Here is a 24,218-nt window from a genome sequence, read left to right as displayed (position 1 = left end):
TTAAATGAAGATCTCGCGATGTTCTAAGTGAAAGAACGGCACCTTTGAGGCGGGTCAAGAATACTTCTGCCACATGCTATTGGTCTCCCTAAGCGCAACTGAGCTCTTCGGGTTGGTCGACGTACCCCCGGTCTCTGTCCAAGGCCCGCCTCCTGCCTCCTCCTGCTTGGGGTGAGTACCCTTACAGAGGGACCTCTGGGTTTAGTTCTTCTCGGAGGAACGAGGCTCGAAGCGATGGGAGTCTGCAGCTGATTAACTTTCCGTCGCTGCAGGGTCAGAGCTGGACGTGCCCTCCTCCAAGCTGGCAGTGAGGCGTGGGCAGGCCAGGCCCCAGCCGCTCACAGGGCCTTAGTTTTCCTGAATAAGCAGGGAGAAGGGAGGGTGACATGGCCCTGCGAACCTTGCTTGCCCCCATGCAAGTGGCGATCGGGTGGGTCGTCGGAATCCCAGAGTGCCGGGTTTAGGGCCCAGCGACCGAGCGTCTTACCTTCCCCTCCCTGGGCCTCAGTTTTAGCTTTGTTGTTACCCGTTATACCCTGTCTACTTTCCACAAGATGTTTTACATTTTCAAATTGCTTCATTTACTGAATGAATAATATTGTGGCGATTATGGCAGAACTAAAGAAAGTCACAGGGGAGTACTACTGCCTAAAACATAACTTTCTTTCTCCTAGTTGTGACCTGCTTTGAGCCCTATGTATTTATTATATGTATTAAGGAAAAAAACACATATTTATACATATACATATATAGGACAGCTTAAAATAAACTGAATGCAATCAAATAGCCAATTGTAGCTAATATAGAGTCGAAAGTTGAGAGCAATGATGTTGGAAGATGGGCAGATCTGCTTTTGAGTCACTACCCAGACACATCTCAGCTATTGTTGACTTTTTCCTCTTCTGAAAACTTGCAGTAGTGCCTCAGGGGCAGTTGTGAAGACTAAGGGAAATAATGAAGGTAAAGCATTTGGCACAATGCCTGGCAAGTAGTAACTCCACCGGAAAAAAAAAAAATGAGAGCTATTATCTTCATATTAGAAACAAGCAAATATACTAGCCAATGGGGCCAGTAGATTTACTGTAAAGGACCCAATTTAGCTCAAAACTTGTCAGTTAAATAACTAGTAATTAAGGAACAATTCATTCTTCAAAAGAGTGAAATTTCTTCCTAGTACTTATATTAAAAGGAATTTATCTTGTGGGACCTTTTACATAAGTAATATACATGGTGTGATGAACAGTGTGTTCACTATTGGTTTGCAGAAAATATGAAAAGCCATTTCTTGATTCAAGTGTTGATAAAAGCTAAGTGCATGCCATTAAAACATAACCTAGAGAAGCTTTTGGATGACCTTTTATGATACAAGGGTTAAGAGTGACTCACATATTCAGTACTTATGATATGTCAGACCTTACATATACATTATATAACATGAATGTAGGTAGTTTCCTCATTTTACAAATGAGGAAAACGAGGCCTAGAGAAGTTAAATATTTTGCTCAGAGTAACACAACTGTTAAATTAGGGGGCTAGGTCTTTCTCAGTGCAAAGCCAGCCATCTTTTCTATATTGTGCCATGCTGTTTCTGACTGAAAGAAGATGAAATTCTTGGAATGCCAGATGTACAGGCAGACTTATCCAAATGAAAGGCAGTGGGCTGCAGAGGTACCTACAGTGGGAGAAAAATCTTTCTCTAGTAGGAAATTTCCACCTTGGGAAATGAAGAGATGGGATGAGATGATCACTGAACTCTAGACCCATCTGTTCACTTACCTTGTGGGTGGTCTACAGCACTTCAAATTCAACTTGTCCCAAACAGAAATCATTAGCTGACATTCTGCCTCTACCTCCCTTCTACCTAGTCACTCAAACCAAACACTTCTCTCTCTCCCTTGGACAATGAAACATCAAATAGTGTTGATATTCTCTTTGCGATCTCTCTCAAATTCCTTCCTTCCTCTCCGTTCTCACTGCTTCTGCCTTCATTTAACTCTATTATCATTTGTCATCTGGACTGTTGGCAAACGGCTTGTAACTGGTTGGTCTCCTTGAGCTGGAGGGCATAGTTCCGTGGTAGAGTGCATGCTTAGCATGCATGAGGTCCCAGGTTCAATCCCCAGTACCTTCATAAAATAAGTTAGTAAGTAAATAAACAAACCTAAATACACCTCCCCCAAAACTATAATAACTGGTTGGTCTCCTTGTCTTTAATCTTTTATTCTAATTCTTTCTTCACTTTCCTTGCTGCCAGAATGTCTCTGTAAAATGTCAATCTGACCATGTTACAGCCCTGCCTAAAGCCAGTCAAAGGCTCCTCATTGCCTACAGAATATAAACTAAACTGTTTATCGGTGAAATGCCATCTTGTGCTTGAGGAGTTTTGCTCACACTCCTCCCTTTACCTGGAGTGCCCCTTGCCACCTTTATTCTCCTGGTAAACTCCTAGCCATCCCTCAGTGTCATTATGGGGTACCCCTTGACCTAAAGATAATCACTCCTTTGCTACCATTACATCTTACACATATCCCCCTGATGCACAAAACACAATGTGTAACTTGTCTGTTTAAATACCTTCCTCTTTCACTAGTATTCAGCTTCATACCTACTCTTCAGTCCTGTCACACTGTCTGTCTCATGGGACACACTCAGCAGACATTAGATGAGTAATGAATCCCTTCAGGCTATACCAGAATTCCCCGTGTTTGCTTTCCAGGATTGGACAGCAGATGGCACTAACAGGCCACTTAACAGATCTGCTTCACTAGAAACGATTTTTTGTCCCAACCTTGTCTGACTTTGGTCTCATCTTAGAAGCCAATATTCACGTCATTACAGGTGAAATCTGTTTCCTCCCTCAGCCAAATAGCAAAGATGGCAAGATGACTCAGCAGCTTGGTCTCAGTGAAAGAGGAGAGTGGTGGATGTGCAAGGAAAAGTGTAGTTGAGGGAACATTTTCTTTGTCTCAATTTATTCAATCTATAGTAGTGGAGGACTTTTTTCTTTCTTTTTTATTTTTCTCTTTTTGTTGTTTCCTTTTTTTTTTAAGCGGGGAGGGTAATTAGGTTTATTTTAATTTTTTTTAATGGAGGTACTAGGGATTGAACCCAGGATCTCATGCATGCTAAGCACACACTCTACCACTGAGCTATACCCTTCTCCCCTCTATTTTTGTTGTTAAAAGAGAGAACTTTATTCAAGGATGGGAGGCTCATATCTATTTTCTCCTTTGAAAGGGAAAGAGGGACTTGGAGAATTGGAGAAATGACCATTATGAAGGGGGAAGTGAGAGGAAGCTGAGCAGTCACAGAGGTGCTTGTGGTCAGGTGCAGTGGCCTCCCTCCTTGCAATGGGTAAGCCTGGGCAAATTTCCTAGACACCAGTGCCCTAAGTTAGGTGCCTGTGTACTTGTCCAAGGCTAGCGTCAAGCATGTCCCCAAGCTTGGGAATCCTCAGGCTACTGGGTATGGTTTTCAACATGTGGTTTCAGGCTCCTACTTCCCAGAAAAAAGCAGAGAAGACCTAGAAACCTTTATCTGACAAGCAAAGTTAAGGGGCCTCAGACTACACTTAACCCCTCCAGCCTTGTCTTTGGGCACCAGGACCTTCATCTATACGCCCCTCCAACTAAAACCTATTCTGTGGGAAGGATTCCAGCTAGACTTCTTAAAAACTCTCCATATGAATATAGATCAAAAAGTGGGAATTTTGGAACTGGAAGTAATTTTATAAATTATTTGCATGTCTTCTCTCAGGGCCTTTGTGCCCTAAGCCCTGCTCTTTCACGGTAAGCAAAGCTGTATAAATGAAAAAAAAAAAAAAATACAGACTTTAGAGTTAGACTTACTTGGATTCAAATGCCACCATTCACAGACCAGCTATGCCTTTGGGCAAATATTTTAACCTTTTTGAATCTCAGTTTCCTCACAAAACTGGAGATAATAATCCTTATTATGAAGAGTTATCCTGAGCTGTAGAAAAGATACATATAAAGAACCTTGCACAGGGTAGATGCTTAATTGAAACAGTTTCTGCAAAAGCGATTTTAGACCATGAGGAACAAGTTAGGTGGAGGATTTGGGGAGCGCTTTCTGTATCTAAAGTTGCATTAGTGAAGGCTGTTGGGGTTGAGCTATGCTTGCAATAGCACTCTGATTAATTTGATGAAAATACTGGAACACAACATATCAGCAGAGCCAGTTATCTGTGAATTATTTTTTGGCACCTAGGTCCTGAACCTCCTAGGCTGTGAGGGAGTTGCATATACAGAGAAAGCCAAAAGCACTTTTCCTTTGCTTCTGGAACCTTCTGATGACATTGAGGGTTTTTTTGTGCAGGTTTTTTTTTTTTTTAAACCACCTAAGGCACTTTGCCACTTTTCTGAAGTGTGAATTGCCTGCTGTCAGCCTGGAGTTCTCACCTCCGCAATCCTGGCTGCAGGCATATTTTGCATATTGGATGCTATGTTCTTTAACCCCCTGAGGTTTGAGTCCACTCAGAGTCCGTGTGGGTGTGTGTGTGCGTGTGTGTGTATGAGAAAGAGAGAGAGAGAAAGAAACCTGGCTACTTTCAAACCCCAGGACAGCTTCAGCTCCGTGGTCTCCAGAAAAACAGAAACCTCCAACAATAGCTCCATTGACTTTTATGTAAATGGCACTCTTCAGGAAACACTGGGCTATTTCCCAAAGTCCCAGAACACACCCTGAGCATTTGTTTGAGTGGGAGGTGGGGAGACAGTTCTGTTGAGTCAATGAACATCTGTTGAGAGCTGCTGTGCTGGGTCCCAAGGAGACAGCTTAGAGTCTGGCTCTTACCTGCCAGAGGTACAGACAGAGATTTGCCATACTAGGTATGCGTGCTTGTGGGTGCTTTGTACTGTGTCCACTTAGCTAAGCTGGAACTAAGTTTCCCAGGATTCCCTTCCTGTATGCTTCCAGGTTAGGGCTGACCTCAAAATTTTGCACATGATTTGGAAAGCTGAAGTGAAGGAGCAGCCAGTATGCTGAAGGACGGAGCGGGGTAACAGGCATGGTGGCAGTGCAAACCTTTTGACACTGATCTGCTGGCTCACCTTGTTGGCGCAGGACAGCATCCAGGCCTGCAGCTCCTGGACTTCTGCTGAATCTACTCCTTAAGCTACTCTGAGTCCTGGGCCAAGTGTACATTCAGCTCTGTGGCAAAGGGCTCCAGCTTCTCCTACAAATCACCGGAGGCAGGAGCTTGGAGACAGTGAACACGAGTCGATTTGTTCTCACAGGTTCCAGTTTTCCTTGCTCTCTTCCACTTCACATCCAGCTTTCCTTCCCAACTGCTGGCCTCACTGACCTAGAGAGATTTCAGGCCTAACACCAGATACAGAGGCGACAGAGTTGCATGGATTTCTCCATCAGCTTCCATAATTGCACAAGGTCCAATCCTTATACTAAATTCTTAATTTTCTGTTGCTCATAGTGTTCTGTGTCTCTGATCAAACTCTACAGTAGAAGGTTATTCAAGCCATGACATCTGAGTTGCTTCTGAAAGGATGCGGAGGAGGCTGCATGTCTGGGGAAGGAGGGAGAAATTCTAGAGGACAGCTGGCTTAAGCCAAGCAATTGAAAGGGCAAATAGCCTTTCTAGAAAAAGCTGACCCCTCTGTGGGTCCAGAGCATAGGCAGAGAGTGAACATCTCATCCCAGCTCTTCATCCTAGTTCTTCTGGTCCCACTGAGAAGAAGCACCATCAGTGGGTCTGGTTCTTAGACGCGGTCACCCCTGAACATTGGTATATACTGAGATACATTTTTGCTAGAGTGCACCACTGTGACCAACCTAAACCCTCTCCCCAGAGGAAAATACTTGCCTGCTCCTCTCTCCCCAGTAGTCCTGCATGGCCACCCCAGGCCTGTCTTTCTTGCCACATCCCACCCCATGCTGTATTAGTGATGGCAGGAGTGTGGAGGAATGCCCTGGGGCTTCCTGTCTTAGGCAGAGCACTGTGCCCTCTAGTCTTGGATCCCTAAGCTTTTCCAGGGATTCCAACATCCATTCCATGGGATTCTACCAAGGCAGGGGCAAGATGCCCTATACCTATAACTTGCTAATACTTTCTGAGCATCTTCATAGGAGGATGTGGGATCAGTTACCTGTTTCTGCCTGAATGTGGAACCAGTAATTTGAAATCTTTGTTCACCTTTCTTTGGTGACAGGGTGCTTCCTTCAGGTTTCCAGAATAAGGAAAGTTCTCAGCACAAATAGGGAGACCAGGGAAACAGAACACAATGTTTAATATAAGCCTGATACTGGTTTACAGCTTATGAAACTTTAAACTTAAAAAGGACTGCACTTTACATTCTGTTATGAGCCATTCTTTTTCCACTTAGTATGTCTGAAAAATCTTTTTACAAGCAGCCTATGTGGCTCCACCTCATTTTTAAATTGGCTTCCTAATATTCCATCATATAGATACACTGTACTTTTGTAACCATTCCCATATTGATGGATATTTCTTTCTTCCTTTTTTCTTTAAGTGTGTGCATCTTACACATGTATTTCTACACGTCAGGGTGACTAGAAATGGAATTCCTGGGTCTAGGGGAATATGCATTTTATATCTTGATAATTATTACCAAATTGACCTCCTAAGGGGATATGCTAACTTACTCTCCTGCCAACAGCATATGAGAACATAGAGCATTTAGAAAACCCACTTTGAGATTATTTCCAATCCTTAAAAACTCCCGTTATAGGTTTAGAAAGGTTTGGAAAGGTCACAGTGTTGGGTGTGTTTGGTTTTTTGGTTAAGGAACCACTATTCTCTAGAGAATCATTACCATCTGTTGGCAATCCTGAGAATTGCCCTGGAACAGCTTTCAGTTTGAGTCTGATTTTTATGCCTTTGACAGATGCAAGCCCATTTTGATCGAGCACTAAAAGGGGGCTGTGGAGATCATCAGCTCCTACTCCAGCCCCCTTCTCTGCATCAGCTCTGCTACCCATGAGCACTAGCTCCTTCTTTGGTCCTGGAATTGTGCAGATGAGGCCCTGCAACTTGGGCCTCTCCCTGCATGGGCCACTCTCTCAGGCCTTCTCTGCATTTGAGACACTTGGTTTTCTTCCAGTTATGCCATCTCACCTCAGGACCTTTGCCCATGCTGTCTCCTCCACCTGGAACACACTTTCTCTCCTCCTTCCCTTTGCCAGCTTACCTTTTACTCATCCTTTACTTCTCTAATCAAACATCCCTTCTTCCAGGAAGCATTCCTTGATCCCTCAGGTGAGGTCAAGTTACCAATCATACATTTTCCCCTGTGGAACACACACCTTATTGGCAATTATTTTTAAATTTGCTTAACTATTTGATTAAAGTCTGCTTCTCCCACTAGAATATAAACTGCATGAGGGCAAAGGCCAAGTACAGTACTTAGTACATAGTAGGTGCTCAATAAATATTTGTTGAACAAATAACACAAATTTTTCTTTACCAGGACCTTATATAAAGGATCTTCCATGTTATTTGTTACCTTGAGCACATACATGTCTTCCTTCAGATGATGAATTTTTTTCACTTCTACAGATATTCCTGCTCCCTTCCTGTCTTTTGCTGTTGACATTTTTTTCTGAAATGGAAAAAAGGCTAAGTAAATTGGAAAAGACTAAAAAAAAGTCTGTCTGTATTGTATTTCTGATTATAAAATTAATAAGTGTTCTCTGTAAGCTTCCAAATAATACAGAAATATATGGAGCAGAAAATGAAAGTCTCCCCATAATCTCATTCCCCAGAAAACAGTATTAATGATGTGTATCCTTCCAGACAGTTTTCTATGCATATTGAAATGTGCTGCATGCTTATTACCTGCCAGGCACTGTTCTAAAGCACTTTATGAAAGTTAAGTCATGTAACCCTCACAGCAGCCCTTTACAGTAGCGCTATTGTTATCTTGTCTTACAGTTGAGGAAATTGAGGCTTAGGAGCTAATCACACAGTCAATAAGTGACAGATTCAGAACTTGAACCCAGGCTCCAGATTCACACTCTTGATCATTCTGCTGGTTCGCCTCTGATGGGATGGGAAAGAGACTTTCTACCATGTGTGCCCCTTTATACTTTGAATTTTGAACTATGTGAATGTAGAACATTCCAAAACAGATAAAAGACTAAAAAAAAAAATCAATAACAAATAAGTTTTTAGTACACCAAGCTATTCTTCCTAAGTGACCCCTCTGTGAGCCATCAGAAACCACACTGATGGGGTCTCTTTGCTCCAGAGACTCAGGTTGGAGGTTGAGGGAAATGGGAGTGTGGATTTGATGATAATATTGTACTGCAGCTCTCCCATTCCCAGCATCTCTCCAGTTTCAGCAGTGAGTTCGCTGCTGAGGATCTCGTACGTACACACACACACACACACACACACACACACACACACACACACACACACACACACACACACACACACACACACACACACACACACACACACACACACACACACACACACCCCGAGCCCTGCTTTAGCAGGGAGACCTGGAGGAGTTAGCATAGAACCACACCAACAGGTAGGGGCCAGGGTCCCACAGTTACACACAAAGGCCCGTCTCTGATCCCTGGTTTCACATTGGTCCTGCTGCCTTTTTCCCTTTTCTGTAGGTAACGAGGTCACTGTTAGCCGGTGTGTGCTGCCCCCCAGTATGGATCTTCCTGTTTTGTGTAACTTACCGCATCTTCTTTGTTAAGCCTTCAGATAGACCATGGCCCTGAGAGCATGCGGCTTGATCATCTTCCGAAGACGCCTCATGCCCAAGGTGGACAACACTGCAGTTGAGTTTCTACTGCTGCAGGCATCCGATGGCATTCATCACTGGACTCCTCCCAAAGGTGTGAGGCCAGAGGGGCTGGCCTTTGGGGAAATGCCAAGCCTTGCTCAGAAATCCACCCTGCCAGGCACCCTACAAGGCTTGCTTCTCAGTGATTGTGTAGGAGGAGGGTCTGGTCCATGCCAGGCCAGAGAAGAACTGGAAATAGAACTCTGGGACTAAATCCCAGGGCAGAAGCAGCACCTGGTTTTGTATCATTCACCAGAGCACCAGCCTCTGCGGTGATGTCTGGGTAGCAGAAGAAGCACTGGGCTGGGAATTGGGGACCTTGGGTGGAGCCATTACTGGGCTACAGCTCAGGAGCCTAGGGTGAACATCCCTGAGACAGAAGGGAGCAGGGCCTTGAAAGGCAAGTGGGGTGGCGGAGGGGTAAACAAGGCTCCAGGGTTGGAGGAAAACAAGGAAGTGGGAACAGGAAATAAAATTTGCACATCTGAGTTTCACTAGGGAGAAACAAGGTGCAAAAAAGAGACAGAAGTGTCACATATACTATGAATAGAAATATTCACACTTGTGCCTCCTGATCACCTGAGTCACACGGCATGGTACCTCTCATTGAAAGATTTCAAAGGACCTCTCTGAATTTTTTCCTGCTTGGACCTGGGGGAGAAGTTACCCTTTTAACATTGATGGGCAGAATGCTGAATGGATGCTTTTGGGCAGGCTGTGCTCAGAGACTCCCACACAGTAGGAGGGAAGGTGGGGCTGGATCACCTCTCTCACCACCAGCATCCCTCCCATCTTCCTCCCCTGATGCATTACCTACCTGTCTTTGTGGACACGGCTATATGTGGTGCTGTACAGAGAAAATTCCCCAGCAGCCGTGAGCTAGAATGGGTTTTTAAGTCCAAACTCCTGGCTGCTTTCTGTGGGAGCTGTGCAGCAGCAGCTGACTCAGGGTACTGCTATGAGGACCCCTGGGAAGGAGAAGGCTAGGATATAGCCCTGTCTTTGAACCAACCAGGGAATAGCTAAGAATTTCTGCTCCCCATGAGCTCCTGAACCAGGAGGCCCCCAGCAACTTGCTGGAGCCATGTGTTGACAGAGGCTGCCAGACCCCTCCCAGGCCTTCTCGGCCCCCTGGGTAAGCTGAGAATTTGCAGGGCGGGCCTAGAGACAAAGCTGAGGGCTGCTCCCAGTCTGCAGAGCTTCAAGTTCTCTTAGAACAGCTTCTTGGCAGTCGTCTGCTTGGGTTTGGGTCTTGCCAACAAATTTTCTTAGAACTGGCTCTCAGCTTGTCCTTAGTCTAAGTTCCCATCAGGACTTTCCCTATGAAACTGGAATCTGGCCTTGCTCAGTTAGAAAGACGAAAACAATTTGGAAAAGCCTTGATAGCTACTTGGAAACAGCTGCTGGTGCCGTGGTGCAGGGTTTGGAGCCTAACTGTTGGCCCTGGGACTTCAGGGACCAAATGCAGACAGTGTTAAGTCCTCACTGTGGATTGTAGGCGAAGTGCTCCCTCGTCAGCCTGCTCCCACCTGGCAAGAAAGAACTGCTCCTCCTCAGGAAAACCACATTAATGTCTCCAAGGGAATGGTCTCCCTGAGAACATGGGATGAGGAGAGCTCCAAAGAATAAGAAAGCAGAGGTTAGAGGGAGGCTGTCTCTCTTACCATCAAAGAGCTGTATTCTAGACCAGACTTGCCAAATACATGGTCTGTTTCACTCTGTAGAGAAGATGTGGTGGGGAAGGGGGACTGCCCAGACACCACAAAGCCAGACACGCCCTGCCCTGCACCCCATTCCTAGGCATGTTAGGATATTGCCAAAACCTAGCAAACAGCTAGAAAAGTCACCAAAGACCCCAGCTTTAAATTATCTGACCTGGAAAGTCCAGCTTTGTTGAAGATTTTATCCTCCTCCTCTTCCTCTTTTCTCCTAACCAGGCCATGCAGAACCAGGAGAAAGCGACTTGGAAACAGCCTTGCGGGAGACTCAGGAGGAAGCAGGCATAGAAGCGGGCCAGCTGACCATCATCGAGGGGTTCAGAAGGGAGCTCAGTTATGTGGCCAGGGAGAAGCCTAAAACGGTCATCTACTGGCTGGCAGAGGTAAAGGACTACAACGTGGAGGTCCGCCTCTCCCACGAGCATCAGGCATACCGCTGGCTGGGACTGGAGGAGGCCTGCCAGCTGGCTCAGTTCAAGGATATGAAGGCGGTACTCCAAGAAGGACACCATTTTCTCTGCTCCACAGCGGCCTGAGCTGACCAGAGCAGGGTCATTTGCCTCAGTAGGATCCTTGAGGACTTTCTGAGATGAACCCGCCTTCACTTCCGGGGAAGTCTTTGGCTCATCATAGCACAGAGCAGATAAGTTAGTAAAATCAGCTGAGGACTCTCAGAAGCATGCAAGCAAAACTCTCAGCTTGGTGGAAAGGAAGGCAAAGGAGGAATTAAAAAAAGAAAAAAGGCCAGGCCCAGTGAGTGCATCCTTAAACTTAATGAATAAACGTCAAGCAGCTTATCTGTCCTTCTAATCTGCTGTATTTATTTCATAGACTCTTGCCCTGGGTGGGGAGAAAAGCTAGAGTGAATCAGAGCTCTGACCTTAGCTGAAGAGAATCCTGTGTCCAAGCACTCCACCCCAGAGAAGTTGAGGGAGTCAGAATAGGAGAAACCCAACACTGCCAGGGTAGCTCTCCTGCCTCTGGAACTCCAAGCACTCTCATCCCACCCCACTGGTGTGCCCGTGACATTGTGACATGTAGCGGGCAGGATATACAAGCAAGTGGGACTGGAGCATAGCAGTTGGGTCTGTTATACAGTCGGCCCTCCATATCCGTGGATACCGAGGACCGACAGTGGGACTCAAACATCCTTAGAACTTGATAATCCACAGCGGGTCCTGGAACCAATCCTCTGCGGATAACTTAGGACAACTGTACTTGCTAATGTATCTCTTCCCGGCACCAGGTGCACACAGTGTAGGTGCTCAGTAAATGTTTCCTAAAATTAGAGACCCAAGAAACACTGGAACAGATCCCCAGTCACAATCAGGAGAGGAGGGACAGCCAACCCTGGGCCACCAGGTCAGCAACACACACACTCCAACCTCCCAGCCCAGTCCTGACTCCCACAGTCGGCATGGTTGTGAGTATGACCAAGGTCATTGGTAAGAGGCGTACAGAGGCCTGGGGGCTTCGCTGGTCCACCCAGCAGCCCTGTCACTACCTCGTGCAGTCCTCACCTGCCGCTGCCTTCTGCACCTTTAGCAAGACCTCATCGTCGGCGTTTCTCTCTTCCCTCCTACTCCTTTTCTCCACGATTCAACTGTAAGACCCAGAAGCACAAGAGTTGGGTCTCAGCCTTCTTTCCCCTTGCTACTAGGGCTCAAGGAATGCAGGGCAGGTGTTAGATCCTCCAGCCCTTCCAGGAGCTGTTAGCAGCTGAATTCATGTGGATTTCATTAGAGGGTTGTTGCCCAATGAAGTGCAGAAGACTGGACGGGAAGGGGCACTGGCAAAGGTCAATGTGGATTACCAGGGTCAAGAACAGCCACCCCCAGAGGAAGGAGAGAGAAGTTACCCAGGTCTTAAACAGGCTTCCAGATGTTTTCAGTCACTGGTTCTCCGTGCAGACAGGGCAGAAGTACTAGCGAACAGGATCTTGGAGCACTGCCAGGGGCCTGAATGGTTTTGTTCCTCACCCCTCTGAGCAGCACTCTCTGAAGGAGGCCTGCTGCAGGAAGTTTTTGGAGCTTAATGTTCTCTTTTCAGGCCAGCAGGGACCACATCCCACTGATTTAATAAATGCCTGCTGGGCAGTGGTGCCAAACCACAGACTAGCTGCCTCCTAACAAGGGCTGGCCTTCCCCGTGCACTCAGCATGGGAGGCTGTGGGATCTCAAGATGCTAAGACCTCATACAACAGAGCTGGAAGGGCCTAGAAAATGATCTGATTTTGCTGCTTATTTTTTTACCTGGGGAAATTGAGGCTTAAGAAGGTAGATGGTCCTGGTGGCTGCCTATTTGTGGGGTCCTTTGAGGATGAGGTGCCAGAGGGAATACTCTGCTTTAAAATATCTTGTATCGCTTTGGAGTCACTCCTCTGGGCCTTACAGTGTTTTCCATGAAAACACAGGTACTCTGGAGAAGCAGGGAGGGGGCAGGGGGTGGAGTTCATAAATTACATTCAGCTGCTCACTCTGCAGGAAGAATTCACAGAAGGGTGGGACTGGGCCAGGTTACCGGAGGTGGATGAGGGCGGGAGAGAGAGGAACTGAGATTGGGATGTAGCAGGTGAGCAGGCTTCATCGTCATCACCACTTTGCTTCTGGCCACCAGGGGCTTATTCAAGAGCGGTGGGGCCAAGACCACAATTTTCCCTTCATTCTGAGGCCCTCAAGCTCCAGAGCCTCTCCTCCTCCTGATGTAACCACCTGTCCTATAAGCGCCATCCTGTTTCTCCACCTACACCCAAAGAGGCTCTTCTTGGAGTTGCACCTGTTTTCCCCACTACTACCTGCACCACCCCAGAGTGAAGAAGCATCTGACAAACTAACCCTCACCAGGATGGTCACTAAGTTGCCCTCTCCTAGGTGCATCTGATAGAGGCTCTGGAAAACCAAAATGCTCTCTTGACTCCCAAAAGCAATACCTTACACCCCACAGTAAACACTTGTTTGCGAATTGAAGACCCAAAAGAATGAAGTTATAAGGGTAGAATTTAAATTGAAAGCCTATGGGCAGTATGGGACCCCCAGTGGAGCCCCCACATTTGGGGAGCAGAGGCTGACTTCTCCATCAGTCCAGCTCGTGCCCCAGCCTGTCTGCCCCTTTTCTAGAGGGGGGCAGTGCCAGCCTTGCTGCTGCCCCTTTAAGGTTGTGCTGCAGGTGCCCAGTAAGACTGGCTCTCTGCCTTCTCCTAACCCTCCCCCTTCATGTCCATTCCCCTTCTACTCTGCCTTCTGCTTGGCATTGTGTCATAGGAAGTTCTCAACAGGACCCCCTGAGGAGGGGAAGGGGGGGCTAGGGAGGGAAAAAACAACACTAGGATACTGACTACAGAGGCATGGCCTCTTCCTGTTCTTCAGACCTGGAACCCCCAGGGACAAAGCCTCTTCCTCTTCAGTCTCTCCCCCTCCTAACCTAACCTAACCCCACCCCCAGCCAGACTCAGGGCTTGCTACAGAAGACCAACATTTCTCCCCTCCCTTAATGGGTGAGGGGGTCAAAAGGTACAAACTTCCAGTTATAAAATGAATTAAGTCCTGGGGATGTAATGTAGAGCATGATGACTGTAGTTAATAATACTATATTGCATATTTGAAAGTAGATAGGAGAGTGGATCTCAAATGTTCTAATCACAAGAAAAAAAATTTTTTTTTGTAATTGTGTATGGTGATGGCTGTTAACTGGACTTACTGTGGTGATCATTTAGCAATATATACAAATATCAAATCATTACATGGTATACCTGAAACTAATATAATGTTATGTCACTGACACTTCACTTAAAAAAAAAGAGAGAGAAGAAAAAACATCAGTCTTTTCCTGTATAGCCCATTAAAATGGTAAAGTACATTGGGGAAAAAAAAAATCTCTCCCTCCACCACACTGCTGGAAAGATCCCTAGGCATGATGAAGCAAATGGCTAGCCTTAAGATAAAAACTAGGTTGTTCCTTGGGAACTGGGGTGTGTACCAGAGAGGGGAGGTGTCACCAGAAGTCCCACTGAGTCTGACAATGGCAGGAAAGGAAATCACCCAGTTGCCACTGTAGTTTTCTTCAAGGCTAGGTCTGGGCAGGCCCCCCCTTGCAGGGATGGGCTGTGCAGCTGTTCCCAGAACAGAAGGTAGTAGTTCTTCAAAATATGCTTATAAGTATGTGAGCATGAGCAAAACAGAAACAGAGCTGCAAAAATGATTCAGATCTTAGAGGTCTTGAACACCAGAGCTAGAATTTCTCCCTAAATGACATGATTGAATTTCAGAAAGATTTTCTTGGCTGCCATGTGGATTGAATTGAAAGGTTTGAGACTGGAGTTAGGAGTCCACTGCAATGGTTGAGGCTAGAATTGATAAGACCTGATATGGGATAGTGGCCAGGGGTTGGAGAGGTAAACACTGGCATTGGACTTAAGGAGAGAAGGGAACAGAAAGCTCAGTGAGGGGAACTGGCAGAAGAAGACTTGCTCTGGAGCCAACCAGGGTGAGGGATACTTCACTCAAATCTGGGGGAACAAGAGCAAAGATCCTCTTAAAAAACATATCTGGATCTTAGAGAGAGGGCTTGGCCAGAGTTCAGCAGATTCATATAGCACTGGAAGGGAAACTGAGGCAGACTCTTAGGGTGCACATGGTCACAGAATGGGGGTGGTAGGCCTCGGTCTCAGATTTCCCACAGTGGTCACTCAGTCCCTCCTTATCACCTCTGGAGAAGGGAGCATCCCATTATTGCATACCAGTCTCTGCACCTCCACCTCCCAGCCCAGGGGTACAGAAAAGACCAATGGGGAATTCTGGCCATGACAAGGCTGCTGGAAGTGCCATGGAGGAGGGGCAGCCCTCTCTCTCCACCCAGATGTGCAAAGAGACAGAGATAAATCTGGAATGTACAAGACGTGCTGGCAGGGATTGGGGGGGGGTGGACAAGGCTCAGAGAGGGCAGAGTTTCGGGCATCCTAGCAAATATAGGGGTAGAGACAGCTTCTAGCCCAGTTCCTACTCCCCACCATCTCCAAAACCAGTTCTTTCTCATGGTTCCTACCATTCCAGCCAGCTCCCCACCAACTTCTTGAACCTCTCTTTTTTGTTGTCATGGGGGAAGGGGAAACACTCCCTGGCCTAGAATCAGGCCCACTGGGTGGCAGCTTCAGAGACACACATTTTAGCTGGCTCCCCAACCTTAGATGTATACAGGCCAGGGCTGGGCCACACTGTAGGAAGATGGGTGAATGCTGGGTGGGAGATTCTAGGTATCTAGATGCAGAACACCAGGTTCCAGTCCAGTTTTGGTTACTAACCTGCTGTGTGACTCAGGACAATGCCCTCCTATCTCAGTGTTTTTTGTTGGTTCATCTGCACTTTTGTGATTAACTAAGTCAATAGCAGAGGCCAGACTAGAAACCAGATCACAAGCCAAGGGCCAGCTGGCTGGGATTTGGCCAAACAAGGGCACTCTTCCCTTTGGTCCTGCCCCAGCACACAGTGAGTGCTCAGTGGGCACGATGTGTCCCCTCCCCGATCTAGGCTGCCTGCCCTCAGTGCCCTTCTAAAGGGTACTGCTCCTCCATGCCAGCTGAGTTGGGCCTTACAGATTACTTTATCCCCCCGCCATGTCATCTCAGACAGCACACACTGCTTGGTGCTGGGCTGTAGAACTTAATTCAACTATGGAAATGTTCTATAATCTGCACAGTCCAACATGTTAACCACTAGTCACGCATGGTTTTTGAACACTTGAAATGTGGCTAATGTGCCTGAAAAACTGGATTTATAATTATGACTCATTTTAATTAATTTAAAAAATAAATTTAAGAAGTGACGTGGCTAGAGGCTACTATATTGGACAGCACAGGTTTTAGGCAGAATTTTTCTTTGTTCCTTGTTTAGAATATAGAGTTGATAGCAATTACCATTTACTGAGCACTTAACTCTTTGCCAATTTTTACATGAGTACTTTACAAACCCATCTCAATGAATCCGAGAAATTCCATTTTAAAGATGAAGAAACCAAGGCCCGAGAGATTAGTTAGGTAAGCTGGCTTCAGACTGTATAGAAGGGGGATGGCCATTTAAGTGTGAGTCATTTTCCCCAGCTATTTAGGGAAACTTCCAGGACCCAGCCTGGGTGTCCTCCTCCTCCAGTCACTCCACAGCCCATGGCTGTGCACCAGCGCCCAAGGAGGCTCACCACTGAATACAGATTAGTAAATGCTCTCAACAAAAAGGAGAGGAAAGCTACTGCCATTTACTCCTCATTTCCTGGGGACTCCTGGCTCCTGACATTCCACCTTCAGATGTCTCTTCTCTTACCTTTCTCCTGGACCACAGTGTCCCTTGGCTCACAAACTCAGAACTCAACTGGGTGCTACGTGCAGTTGTTTGGGAAGAGGGTGTCACATGCAGGCCCAGAGGAAGCCAGCTGGGTTGGGAGCGGGGGCCTGGAAAAATCCACATAGTTTTTAAGCAAGAAAACAAACAAAAAAATACTATTATAATAACTAACTTTTATTGAGCACCTACTTGTGCCAGGCACTTTACATAAATCTATGCTTATAATTCCCACAACAACCTGGGAGGTAGGCATTATTATCACCATTTTACATATGAGGAAACTGAGGCTCAACAAGGTTAAGCAGCTTACTCAAGGCCACACAGCTTGAGATGAGTGGTAGAGTCATCTTGGTGAGTGCCCTTAAACTTTCATTAGCATTCTTCACACTGAGAAGATAGAGGAGGTGGAGGAGCGGGCAAAGAGATGCATTCTCTAGGGGGTGAGGGACTGATTCTGCTGTCCAAGTTGATGAGAGAAGCTGAACCCTGCCCTGTTTCCCACCTTCCCCCTCTGGCAAACCACTCCTTCCCCAGACTGAGCTGCAAAGTCAGAAAGAACTCACTCTGGCTAAGGCTGCTCTTCTTAGAAAGGAAAAATGGCTGAAATGAAAGATCTTATTCTGTATGTGTATTTATAGGTGTCAGTTGTGTGGTAGTTTGTGTGCACACCACCACGAGAATAAGAACATCACTCCCTTTTAAGCCATACTTCTGCCACGCGTGCAGAGAGCGAGGCAGCCGAGGAATCTGTAAAGGGCTGTTTATTTCCTACTAGAGTCCCGTGGACATCACCTAGGAAGGGGCCAGCTCAACAATCAAACCCTCAAATCTGCTCCCTGCCTCTGCAGGCTTATGCAGCCTCTGAGGTACTATGTTCATTCCACAGATCCAAGTACACATGGTGCCTCTCTGTCTTTCCCTCTCTCCCTCTCTCTGTCTCTCTGTCTCTCTGTCTCTCTGTCTCTCTCTCTCTCTCTCACACACACACACACACACACACACACACACACAGGTTCTTAAGTTAAGGCACCAAGTCCAGCCTACATGGCCTTGCAAGTCTTTGCCCATCAGGCAGTGGCCCTGGCCCAGGGCTGAACCATGTGTGTACAGATGGGTAAGTGCAGTGTCAGGAGTCTCTTTACAAATGAGGGACAACGATAATGGCTCTGTGCTCAGCCCAGTTCCCCTGTCCTCTGGGAGGGGCCTCCTGCCTCCCGGTCAGTTGACCAAGTACCTCCATCCCTTCTCACCAGCTGGGGTGGGAACAGGTCAGCCATAGTTCACACCAGTGCTTGGAACTCAGGGCTTTGCTTCCAACACCAAGAATGTGCCCTTTCTAAGAGTGGCAGGGGGCTATTTTGGGATCAGAAAGAGGATCCAGTCACCACCTCAGAAGGACAGAGTTGGCCACTCAGGCCAAGATGGAGGGTGAGGTTTCTCTTTGTGCTTTTAAAACCCAACCATGTTTAACAGGAAGAGAGCTGACCTTTTTCCTCTGAGCTCTCTTACCCTTACTCCAGGGAAAGGGTTTCTGTAGACTGGAGTGGAGGGAAACTCCGTGCAGTGGGAAGTCGCTTCAGCCTCTCCTCCCCGGGTCCTACTGGAGCTGGCTCCAGCACACTTATGGTACCCACTTAGTGGATGGTACCGAGATGGGGACTTCCTGCGGATATACGGTATGGCTGTGATGGAGGATTAAAGGTCTACACGAAGACTGGGTTAGGGCTGTGGGGCTCCTGTGTCCTGCGCAGGGTCAGGACACCCAGATAAAGTAGGCGACCTCGTCTAGGTCGACGGGGTAATCCGTGAGCAGCACTGGCGTCTTGTCGAAAAGCTCACCCTTATAGCTGCGCCACTTGCCTGCGGGCAGGTACACGTCCCGCTCCTGCTTGCCGGGCTCCAGTACTGGCGCCACGAGTAGCGTGTCTCCAATAAGGAACTGTGAGTCGATGCGGTGCGCCGTCTCATCGTCAGGTGCGATCCACCAGAGGGGGCGCACGATGGGGTCGCCTGTATCAGTGACCTCACCAGCCAGCTCAAGCAATAGCGGCGCCACCAGCGAGGCCCTCAGTGCGGTGAACTTGTGCGCAATGGCCACCACTTCGGCGTCGTACTGCCAAGGTGGAACAGAGAACTGCATAGCTGGCATGAAGGCGGCCACCTCCAGCCAGCGCACGTACAGCTCGCGATCCGGCACATCGCTGCCGCTCGCTGTGCGCTCTGGCACCGCGTTGCCCCCCACCATATCCGGCAGGATGAACGGGTAACCCAGCATGCTTACGGTGAGCACGGCAGGGATCAGCGAGCGCAGCCCCAGATCATAGCCCCACACGGAGTCGCGGTCCACCAGACGGAAGAAGCACGAGATGTTCTGTGACTGGTAGCCTACGCGGACCTCGGCCAGCGAAAAGAAGGGCAGCGCCATTTCGGTGTAGCGCCGACTCCATATGTTGGGGTCAGACAGAGGCCTGTAAGTGCTGAAGTCCCGCGGCAAGTAGCTGACCTCGCCCGCATCGAACTTGAAGGAGGCCACGGCGTAGCGTGAGCGCAGTCGCCGCAGGTGCCCCTGGAACCAGTCGCGGGCCTCTGGGCGCGTGAAGTCGAGAACGGCGCCGATGCCATTCCACCAGCGCACCAGCGCAGGCAGCCGGCCCGTGGGTTCACGCACAAACAGCTCGCGCTCCACGCCCTCGCCAAAGCACGACGAGTTGTAATTGACAAATGGGTGCACCCAGAGTGTGACGCGAAAGCCGGCATCTCGCAGGCGGCGGAACATGTCACTGGCGTTGGGAAACTTGGCCTCGTCGAAGTCGAAGTCGCCATAGGCAGGTGTGTACATGTCGTCAATTTCCAGGTGGCTGCTGTTGAAGCGGTGCTGGCGGATCTGCTGGGCGAAACGCTGCACCTTATCTTGGTCCACCGCGCGCCCGTACAGCACCCACGTGGACCAAATGGGGTCCCGGAAGGCCTCGGGTGCTGGCACCCTCGACGGCTTGTTGAAATAGCGCCGCACCATGTACTTGTGGATGGAAGTGACATCTGAGCCGACACACACGCGATAGCTGAGCTCTGGCGCAGCTGAGCGGCCAGCAGGCGGCTTGTAGGGCGTGTCGTGGTAGCGCGCCTGCAGCCGCAAAGAGCGCTCCGTGCCGTTCCAGCCCAGGTGAAAGGGCACTGAGTCATTGACCTTGATGGCAGCTGCGCGCGACGACAGCCAGTAGCGCTCGAGGATGCCTCCAAATGCGGCGTTGGAGGAGTACACGTCGCTGGTGACGAAGGGCTGTGGCTCCTGCTGGCCGTCCAGGCGAATGGGCCAGTGCTGGGTCTTCATCTCTGCGCCACCGTACCAGTGCGCCCCCGCGTCGCCCAGGAACATGGCGTGCTCCACAGCACGCCCGGGCGCAGCCTCCTCCCAGCGCACGCGGTAGCACATGACTGTATCCTTGGGCCTCACAGTCTGGATGAAGAAGTGCAGCTGGCGCGCGTCGGCTGTGCGAGAGCAGCCGAGCCGTGCGCCGTCGCGGCTGCAGGAGTCAAGGTCCAGCGCGCCTGAGCGGAAGGCCAGGCGGAAGACCTGCTCGCCCTTTTGGTTGCGGATGGAGAAGCCACCGCTTTTGAGGTCCAGCAGCTCGGCACGCAGGCGTTCTGCCTTGCGTAGAGAGGCACTGTAGTAGCACCAGGCTACGACCGCAGCCAACACCAGCAGCAGCCCCAGTACTGCGGAACCCAGCAGGGGCTTCAGATCTTTGGACGGCTTGGGCTTGGTAGGCGAGAAATTGTCAGGCAGGAAGGTGTACATGGCTGTGGCTGCAACGGCCTCGGGGCTCTTACGACTTGTGTGGCGGCGGGGATAGGCCTGGCTCTTCTCCTGAGTGTTCTGGGGCATCAGCCCCCAGTTGAGGAAGAAGCTGGCAGTACGGCCACCTGACAAAGCCCATCTGAACCTGGCCTGCCTGAGTCAGGAAGGGGAAGAGAGAGGTGGAACTGAGCTTTCTCATTCCATAGTATTTCCATTTGCTGCAGCAAGAAAGAAGAGGTGTATATTTTGGGAAGGTGTATACTCGGGCGTAAGGGCTAGACTCTTACCAGGACGTTCTGTCTGCATCTTACCTACCCTTTCTCATGGGCCCCTCTGCTTGCCAAAATTAGTCAGGACTCTGAAGCAGGAGGGACAGATTGCATGCATCCCCGTTTTCCTGGTAGAGGAACAAACCCAGACAGGGTCAGGGAGCTGTCCAGGATCACAGAATTAATCAGGCCGCCTGGATCATACATGGGGGCAGTTCAGGCTGAAGAGAAGGGGAGGCACCTGGAAAGAGTCTGGTTTCCCAGAGATGTGGCCATGGTAGGAGAGGGAAGATAAGCCATCCAGCTCCCTGAGACCTTTAACAGAGCAGTAGTCCCCAGAGGGGAAGAGGAGAGAGAAAGGGGAACAGTTCAGGCACGGAATTTAACCTTGAGTCAGAAGCCATATTAAATCTGGAGATAGAGAAGATACTCAAAGCCAGACTCAGTCCTAGGGCCTGGTTTGTAGAGGGGCAGGATTGGGTTTGGACATTAGGACTGGGGTCAGGAGCCTAGCATGGGGGCTGTGGTGGCTTCTCAGATCTCCCTTTCTTTGCTCTCAAACTCCACCCTGCTCTCAGCCATTGATCACCAAATCCATTTCCCTGCTCACCTTCCTGCTCTGCTCCCAGCACCATATCTGTCAGCCAGCTATCTCCTGGCTTTGTTTTTACCCACTGTCCTGTTGCCCCTACCCTAGTTAGAGCACTGCCATTTCTCCCTTGTATCTTTGCAGCACTTCCCCAAGAGGCCTCTCTGCTTTCAACTTCTTTTCCCCTAATGCCTTAGGCTCACAGCAACCATAGTGATCTTTCTAAAGCACTTATCAGACTACATCTCTCCTAGTTTAGGGAGCTGCTGACGACCCCCATGATGAAGTTCAGAAGTGTAAGCTTTGCAATTGAGGCTCAAATCATAATATGATCTTACCTGTCCTTCTGATTCCACTTCTAGCCATGCCTATCCTATGACTACCAAGCTCATTCCTTTCCTAACCTCAATCCTTCAGGCCACCTGCTTTAGAAAATTTCACCCACCTCTCTTGGGCCAACTTCTCTCCTCTACCTACAAGCTCTCTGGGGATCAGACACCCCCTACTCCACATATACACTCTTACACACTGTTTGCTAAACATTCAGATATGACTGCAGAGAAACACAGACTTGGGAGGAGGTCTGTGTCCCAATCTGCTTTTCAAGGCTACTGGCTCTTCTTGTCCCAGCCCTCAGGGCAGAGTCCAACAAAGAAACAGCACCAGCCAGGTGTATACACAGACATGTACACTGCCAGCCAGCCAGCTGCTCACCTGCTCCAGCTTGGGGGAGGGAGAGAGGGAGACTAGCAAATAGTAATTAGACTCCTCCCAGATGCCAGTGGCTGTTTCCAAGTCCCCAGCGACTTCCAAGGAGATACCAGAACTGCTCAGGGTTCTTGCCTCCCTGACTTCTCCCATGAGACTATCAAGAATGCCCAGTGCAGATCAGAATTTTGATCCCAGATGTCAGTATACAGCTCTCCACAATGCCCCTCCTCCAGGGAGGTGCTATCTCAGGACCTTATTCTCTGAGTTCCCTCCCCGCAACTCTCTAAACTTGTCAGTTTCAGCTGGTTTAGAATAATAGCCTTTTATTTCCCTCCTCTCATCCCAAACAACTCAGCCTTCAAAACACCCCCATCCAACTAGGTACAGGTTAGAAAAGCCCTCCTGAAAAATGCACGCAGTACCCTTTAGCTGATGGCCTTAAGCTAAGAAGAACCCAAAGAAGGCCTTAGGTGGCCCAGGCCAGACCTGCTGTACATTTATATTTATTCATTCAAGCCAACCAAGGCCCCATTCTGGGCACTAAGTGAATAAGGGGAAAGGGTCCATATCTGAATAGGACAGAGACCACTCATCCTCAAAACTTTCATATTAAATCAGCCCTTCTCATGACCCCTTGATGGTCACTAAGGTGACCTCAAAAGCCTTTTTGAACACTTAGGTTCTGATACTCTTCTAGGATTCCAAAGCTCTTTTCTGAAGGACAAGAATCCACAGGGCCTGTGCTGGTCCCCCTAATGCCACCACAGCATCCAACCCTAACCTTAATGCCGAACAGGAGGCATAACTGCTGTGCCCATTTTACAGATGAGGAAACAGTGGCCCAAACAGAAAAAGGAATTTGTTTGAAGTCACGCCAGTAGCAAGGTTGCCTGAATCCAAAATCTCAGCTTAATCCTCCACAGTGTAAGTTTTAGGAATGGGAGATGATGATCTGACTGGCTATTTGAATGTAGCAGAAGAAAGGAGCTTTGTGGCCAAGAAGATGGGACAGGCTTCCACCAGGCTGATGTGGACATGGTGAGGCCTATCTTCCCAAGGGCTAGTGCTGCTTCTTACTCCAGGAAGGCTACTTGGGGGTAGGAAGTGGCAATTTTAATGGCATCTGGTACCGGAGCTGTGGGGGAGGAATTGTGGTTCCCGTGTTAACGGTAGTGCTAGAGACCTCTAATCTGCCGCCTCCGCCACTGCCCAACCACAGGCTAGTGCTGGCAGGTGGGGTTTGCCCTAGCGAAGCCTCTCCCTACTTGACACTCAACCTCAGTCTTGGCTGCCAGCCCCTGGCCAGATCTAATGGGGAGGGCTGGGCCCAGCCCAACTGAGGGGAGGCCATTCCTTGTTCAGTCGTTTGTCGAACACAGTCCCCGGGGGTAAGGTAGTGGGTGGAAATGTAAAAGGCAACTCGGTCTGGCCCAGCTCCCTGTCCTGCCCAGCGACGGGATCCGGGGCGATCGAGTGACTGCGCTTACAGCCTAGAATACTCCACACCAACCCCCAGCGCTACAGCTATAATGTCCTAAGGGACAGACTGAGGTCAAAGGGCCGGCCGCCCGCTGGGAACCACGGCCAGAGGAAGGGGCCCAGGTGCCCAGGCTTGCCCCACTTACTCATCTATATGAGCGAAAGTTCAGGAAATGTTCTCCCTCAGCAACCCTCCCAAGGTCTTCCCTCTGGGCTCACTCACGGCAGTGACCCCAGAAGTGGGGGTGAAGGGAGTCTCTCGCAGATCCCCTCCAAGCTAGCCGAAGTTGAGCTGCCACGGCGCAGCGCGGGTCGCTGCCTAGCTGGGGACAGCTGAGTCCCTCCTCGGGCTCCGCCCCCTGGCTGCTCGGCCACGCCCCGGTCGTTCTGTCTCGCCTTGGGTCTCAGAGTCCTGCTCCGCCCCTGGCTCCCGACCATCCTCCCACATAGTCACGAGGACCTGAGGCCACGCCTCTTAGCCCCTACCTTCCTCCAGCGCTCTACGCCCAGCTCCGGGCGG

At 49.1% G+C, this 24,218-nt stretch overlaps 2 protein-coding genes across 7 annotated transcripts; one reads left to right on the top strand and one right to left on the bottom strand.

The window, feature by feature from the left end:
- The first annotated feature begins 33 nt into the window (after positions 1-33).
- On the top strand, positions 34-11,319 carry NUDT2 (nudix hydrolase 2). Of its 2 annotated transcripts, none has more exons than XM_010967392.3 (3): positions 34-171; positions 8,716-8,856; positions 10,742-11,319. In XM_010967392.3, exons 2-3 carry the CDS (start codon positions 8,730-8,732, stop codon positions 11,056-11,058), a joined length of 444 nt encoding a protein of 147 aa, XP_010965694.1. In that variant the 5' UTR covers positions 34-171; positions 8,716-8,729; the 3' UTR covers positions 11,059-11,319. The 2 variants fall into 2 exon arrangements, with proteins under 2 accessions (XP_010965694.1, XP_010965695.1); XM_010967393.3 differs by lacking the exon at positions 34-171 and adding an exon at positions 3,237-3,354.
- A 5,685-nt stretch (positions 11,320-17,004) lies between these two features.
- Positions 17,005-24,079, bottom strand: MYORG (myogenesis regulating glycosidase). Of its 5 annotated transcripts, none has more exons than XM_010967396.3 (2): positions 23,922-24,079; positions 17,005-20,804 (listed from the first exon to the last, which is right to left on the bottom strand). In XM_010967396.3, exon 2 carries the CDS (start codon positions 20,735-20,737, stop codon positions 18,605-18,607), a length of 2,133 nt encoding a protein of 710 aa, XP_010965698.1. In that variant the 5' UTR covers positions 20,738-20,804; positions 23,922-24,079; the 3' UTR covers positions 17,005-18,604. The 5 variants fall into 5 exon arrangements, with proteins under 5 accessions (XP_010965698.1, XP_010965701.1, XP_045360623.1 ...); XM_010967399.3 differs by having other exon boundaries at positions 17,005-20,868; positions 23,922-24,060; XM_045504667.2 differs by having other exon boundaries at positions 17,005-20,800; positions 23,922-24,053.
- Between the last annotated feature and the right edge of the window lie 139 nt (positions 24,080-24,218).

The sequence above is a fragment of the Camelus bactrianus genome, chromosome 4 (assembly GCF_048773025.1).
Source record: "Camelus bactrianus isolate YW-2024 breed Bactrian camel chromosome 4, ASM4877302v1, whole genome shotgun sequence".
Taxonomy (NCBI): domain Eukaryota; kingdom Metazoa; phylum Chordata; class Mammalia; order Artiodactyla; family Camelidae; genus Camelus; species Camelus bactrianus.
The sequence above is the reverse complement of the archived record's forward strand: the minus strand, read 5'-3'. Positions and strand labels throughout refer to the sequence as shown.

Coding starts and splice junctions, on each gene's coding strand:
- NUDT2 (XM_010967392.3), top strand. CDS start 8,730: ATGGCCCTGAGAGCATGCGGCTTGATCATCTTCCGAAGACGCCTCATG. Junction 8,857..10,741: donor TCACTGGACTCCTCCCAAAG/GTGTGAGGCCAG, acceptor TCTCCTAACCAG/GCCATGCAGAACCAGGAGAA.
- MYORG (XM_010967396.3), bottom strand. CDS start 20,737: ATGCCCCAGAACACTCAGGAGAAGAGCCAGGCCTATCCCCGCCGCCAC.